This window comes from Drosophila nasuta, unplaced genomic scaffold (genome assembly GCF_023558535.2).
Source record: "Drosophila nasuta strain 15112-1781.00 unplaced genomic scaffold, ASM2355853v1 ctg16_pilon, whole genome shotgun sequence".
Taxonomy (NCBI): domain Eukaryota; kingdom Metazoa; phylum Arthropoda; class Insecta; order Diptera; family Drosophilidae; genus Drosophila; species Drosophila nasuta.
The window spans coordinates 1,183,062-1,188,713 of NW_026869398.1; the positions used below are offsets into that span (position 1 = coordinate 1,183,062).

The 5,652-nt window shown below is 45.6% G+C and overlaps 2 protein-coding genes across 2 annotated transcripts; both read left to right on the forward strand.

Annotated features, from left to right (window-relative positions):
* The first annotated feature begins 331 nt into the window (after positions 1–331).
* LOC132797659 (uncharacterized) lies at positions 332–1,126 on the forward strand. The gene has a single exon (XM_060809413.1). It carries the CDS (start codon positions 332–334, stop codon positions 1,124–1,126), a length of 795 nt encoding a protein of 264 aa, XP_060665396.1.
* A 2,622-nt stretch (positions 1,127–3,748) lies between these two features.
* LOC132797660 (uncharacterized) lies at positions 3,749–4,210 on the forward strand. The gene has a single exon (XM_060809415.1). The coding sequence runs from the start codon at positions 3,749–3,751 to the stop codon at positions 4,208–4,210; it is 462 nt and encodes a 153-aa protein (XP_060665398.1).
* The last annotated feature ends 1,442 nt before the right edge of the window (positions 4,211–5,652 follow it).

The window sequence follows — 5,652 nt, forward strand, 5'->3', positions numbered from 1 at the left end:
TCCAAATACAAATAATCTATTGTAAATATCGCTATTCATGAATGGCTTATACATATGTATATGTGGCAACCCCTTTCAGTTCTCGTGATCAACAAAACTCGATAACTCACGCGAGTATCGATATTACGGGAGTACATCTCCAGGAGACACACTCTCCCCTCAATAAGTTTCGTCAGCTTCGTCCGCCGCCACTGCAGAGTCTTTGCCGCTTTCATCTCCCGATCATCTTTTTAGTTTTAAATATAAGTATATAGTAATCAATAAACATAAGGCAAAGCAAATTGGTGACCCCGACGTGATCACTATATACACACGAGTACTGGTGCTTACAATGGCAAACAACGACGCCCCACAAGACGACGCCGAGGTTTTTCACGATACCGTTACTCACGGTGTTGACGCAGTTATCAACCGTGTAGCTGTGAAAATACCGCCGTTTTGGCCCGAACACCCAGAATTATGGCTATCGCAAATCGAAGCCCAATTCGTTCTGGCGGGAATAACCTCGGACGAAACGAAATTTAACACAATCCTAGCGTCAATCGAAGCACCGGTGTTGGCCCGAATTGCCGACGCCATCGTCAACCAACCACGCACAGGCAAGTACGAAAATTTGAAATCGTGCATCCTGGAACGCTTCTGCGAAAGCGAACAAAAGAAAATCCAGAAGTTAATATCGGAGACCGACCTTGGTGACAAGCGCCCCACGCAACTGCTCAACGAGTTAAACGCACTAGCCGCAAACAAAGTTCAAGAATCTTTTCTGAAAGCACTGTGGCTGCAGCGCTTACCAACACAAGTGCAAGCGATCTTGCAAGCATCGGACGCCAGCCTAGCAAACTTAGCTAAGTTGGCAGATAAAGTGATGGAAGTCGGTGATTTTCATCAGGTACGCACCATCGACGCCAAGTCGGCGCCAACCAGCAGCGCCGTTTCCGACGATCGTCTAGACCGCATCGAACAACAAATCAACGCGCTCTCCAGAAACCTTTCTCGCAAGAACAGCTTGCGAACGGATCGCAACAGCGTCATGGCTGGAGACATGTGTTGGTACCACAGCAAATTTGGTAACGCCGCCAAGAAATGTCGCCAACCATGCTCTTTTGCATCCGAACCAAAAAACTAAATCAATCTTCGGATTCGGCGGACAAATTCGAAGAAGACCACAACACAATTGCCCGCCTCGCCATCAACGACAATTTCTCCAAAACACAGTTTCTCATCGATACCGGCGCCGACATTTCAGTGATGCCACCCTGCAAAACGCAAAACTATGCTCACTCCAAAGCTTCTTTTCGCCGCCAATGGCACGAAAATACAAACCTATGGAGAAAAACGCATAGCATTGTCACTGGGATTGCGACGAAACTTCGTGTGGACTTTCGTGATAGCTGACGTCAACTGCGCTATCATCGGATCCGACTTTCTTCAACATTTTGACTTACTCGTCGATATGAAACGACGCAAACTCATCGATCGGGCTACGCTGCTGGAATCAAAATGTCACGCGCCCCAACGTAAAATCAACGCGGTTTTATCCTACGACACGAGTAACCAATACGCTACATTGCTTCACGAATATCGCGATCTCGCAACGATCAACTCGAACCGGCTGCCAGCAACATCCGAAGTAACGCACTTCATCTCGACCAACGGGCCGCCTACTCACGCCCGCGCCCGACGACTAGCGCCCGACAAACTCAAAGCTGCACAATCCGAGTTCTCCTACCTCATCGAGAAAGGAATATGCCGTCCCTCAAATAGCAACTGGTCCAGCCCTTTGCACCTGGTAAAGAAAGCAAATGGAGAGTGGCGTCCGTGCGGCGACTACCGAGCACTGAACAACGTAACCGTGCCGGATCGATATCCTATTCCGTACATACTGGATGTAACGAGCATCTTATACGGTAAGAAGATATTTTCGAAAATCGACCTGCAAAAGCATATCACCAGATTCCTGTCGAACCACAAGATATTCCCAAAACAGCAATTATCACGCCTTTTGGGCTATTCGAATTCTTGTTCATGACGTTCGGTCTGCGCAACGCAGCGCAAACTTTTCAACGTCACATAAACAACGTCATACAAGGCCTCGACTTCGTTTTGCTTACATCGACGACATTTTGATCGCTTCAGAATCCGAGGCGCAGCACGAGACGCACCTCCGCACAATCCTCGACCGCCTTCGGAAGGCACATCTCACCGTAAACTTTGAGAAGTGCCAATTCGGTAAGACACAACTTACATTCCTGGGACACGACATCAGTCAGCACGGCTTAAAACCATCCGAAGCCAAAGTGGAAGCCATACGGCATTTTAAAAAACCGCTTATCGCTAAAGACCTAAAAAAGTTTCTGGGTATGATTAATTTCTATAGGCCGTTTATCCCACGAGCAGCCGAGAACCAGCACATACTCCAGACGCTGATCCAAGGCAATAAAAGAACGACAAAACCCCGATACTTTGGTCTACAGAAGCCGACTACGCATTCACCGCCTGCAAGAACGAGCTTGCAAACGCTACGTTGTTGAATTACATGGCACCAAACTCACAATTAACTCTAACCACCGACGCGTCCGACGACGCTATGGGAGCCGTAGTACATCAGGTCATCAACGGGCAGACACAACCACTGGGATTCTTCTCCAGGAAATTCACATCGACGCAAAAGAAGTACAGCACCTACGATAGAGAACTGACTGCCATCTATCAGGCCGTTTTGCACTTCAAGTACGCACTGGAGGGCAGGAATTTCGTTATTTTCACCGACCACAAGCCGCTTATGTACGCCTTCAGTCAAAACAGCGAGAAAGCATCACCTCGACGCGCTCGGCAACTGGATTTTATCAGCCAATTCAGCACCGATATCCGGCACATCTCTGAGAAGAAAACAACGTGGCTGATCTTCTCTCACGCATCGATGCCATCAAACACATAAACTTCGACGAGATGGCACTGGAACAGGAAAACGATGCGGAACTACAATCGCTACTCAAGTCTGACGCCGAAAACCCATCTCACTAACAAAATTGTCTCTTGCAGGCTCAAACAAACAATTGTACTGCCACGTCGCCAATAACCATACACGTCCGTTTGTGCCCAAATGCCTACGCCAAACCGTGGTTGAGGCCCTACATTCGCTGAGCCATCCGGGAGTTAAGGCAACAAACAAGTTGGTCGGAAAACACTACGTTTGGCCCCGCATGGCGAAGGATGTCGCTAAGATCGTACGCTCTTGTATCCCGTGCCAGAAGGCCAAAATCCAACGTCACACCAAATCGCCACTAGGAGAGTACACCGCCAGCGACACCCGTTTCGAACACATAAATATCGACATAGTCGTCCCGCTGCCTTCATCGAACGGATACCGATACTGCCTCACGTGTATCGATCGATTCTCACGATGGCCCGCAGCAATTCCTTTAGTAGACATCACAGCAAAATCTGTAGCCAACGCACTGATATCGGGCTGGTTCGCTCAGTACGGTATTCCTCTTCACATCACAACCGATCTGGGTCGACAATTCGAGTCTACATTATTCCAAGAGCTTTCCAAAATTTGTGGTTTTAAGCACCTGCGGACGACGGCGTACCACCCACAAGCCAATGGTATGATCGAACGCTGGCACAGAACGTTAAAAGCTGCTTTAAAATGCGTCGATCCAATCAACTGGAGTAGTTCCTGCATCTAATCCTACTCGGCCTACGCACAACAATCAAAAGCGACATCGGGCTGAGCCCTGCGGAAATGGTTTATGGCACCACACTACGGGTGCCAGGCGGATTTTGCACCGAGCACACAAAACACACTGAGTCCGAGTTCACCGAGGCTCTTCAAAAAACCATGTCTCAACTGCCAACCACTAAGCCAGTGCACCATCATACACCGCAAGAATTTGTCCACCCGGACCTAAACCATTGTACCCACGTCTTCGTTCGAGTGGATCGAGTGAAAACCCCGTTGGAAGCAAACTACGAGGGTCCTTTCGAAGTGGTAACAAAACACGACAAATATTTTACACTCAAGGGCCACACAAAGGAAAACAAGGTTTCCATCGATCGACTTAAACCAGCTTACATCTTCAAAGACGTACCGCCTCCAACACAGGAGCAGACGACAGCGCCAACTGCTCAGACACTCGAGAAAGTGTCAAGATCAGGACGACAAATCAGATTCCCAGCAAAGTATCTTTCCCAACTGGAACTCTAGGAGGGGGGTACTGTGGCAACCCCTTTCAGTTCTCGTGATCAACAAAACTCGATAACTCACGCGAGTATCGATATTACGGGAGTACATCTCCAGGAGACACACTCTCCCCTCAATAAGTTTCGTCAGCTTCGTCCGCCGCCACTGCAGAGTCTTTGCCGCTTTCATCTCCCGATCATCTTTTTAGTTTTAAATATAAGTATATAGTAATCAATAAACATAAGGCAAAGCAAATATATATTTATTTTCACCAACTGCTTCAATGATGGGATTCTATGATGATGCTCAACAGGGGAAGGACTCAGGGGTGGTAATGCTCTACTATTTGTGATCGTGCAGCGTATGACGTAAACGGCTGCACACACGACAGTTTTTTGCCTTACAATCAAATCTCTATTTCACTGCCAAGGCAGCAAACATAGAGCATATTACAATTTAATATTCTTCGGAATTGAAGCAAAAGCAGATTTGGGTGTTTGCGTTATAACCCTTAATAAGGAACCTACAAAATTTTATTTATTTGGACGTTGACGTACTAACGGCAGTACCATCAAGTGGCCAATCGATACCAAGCACGGGCTTGTTGACGCGCGGACAAAACAAAAAAAATTTGTGAACAGCATGCATTAAACGAAAACCGCGAATAAATATTAAAAGACGCTGGACAGCTAATTAAATTAGATTAAAAATATGTTAGAATAAATGTATAATAAGATAAATAACAATTAAATACTCGATAAATAAGCTAATAATAAGGTTTTAAGCAAAGGAATAGATTTACTAGAGCAAACTACGTTATTGAGATTATTATAGTTCACATACAGAATACGGAAGGGATTATGGCAAGCAAAGTTAGTAAATCTACGTGAAATGAGAAGAGGAAGAAAATTCCTAGTGATCCTGACAGGAACTGCAAAACTAATTTGACTTAACAGCTCCAAAGAGTCTATTTCACCATTAATTAGTCTCTGTATAAAAACAGCACCTTGCATAGTTCTACGGTCAGAAAGAGAAGGAAGGTTTAGTAATAAAAGTCTACTTCGATACGGTGGTAATCTAATATTAGGATTCCAATTTAAACTACGAAGAGCAAATAATAAGAATTGTTTCTGCACCGATTCAATCCTATCTTGATAAACCCTATACTGGGGATTCCAGACAAGAGATCCGTACTCAATGATAGAACGAACCAGTGAGACGTACAAAGTCTTAGTGATGTAGGGATCATTGAACTCTTTCGACCAGCGTTTTATAAATCCCAGAACACCCATGGCCCTATTTACAGCAGACAGAATATGTTTATCGAGTTTTAGTTTTACATCAAGCAAAACCCCTAAGTCATTCACACCTTCAATTCGCTCAAGCGGAGTATCATATAACATATAGTTATTTAACTGGGAAGAATCCCTACAAAAGGTCATAAACTTACACTTATTACAGTTCAG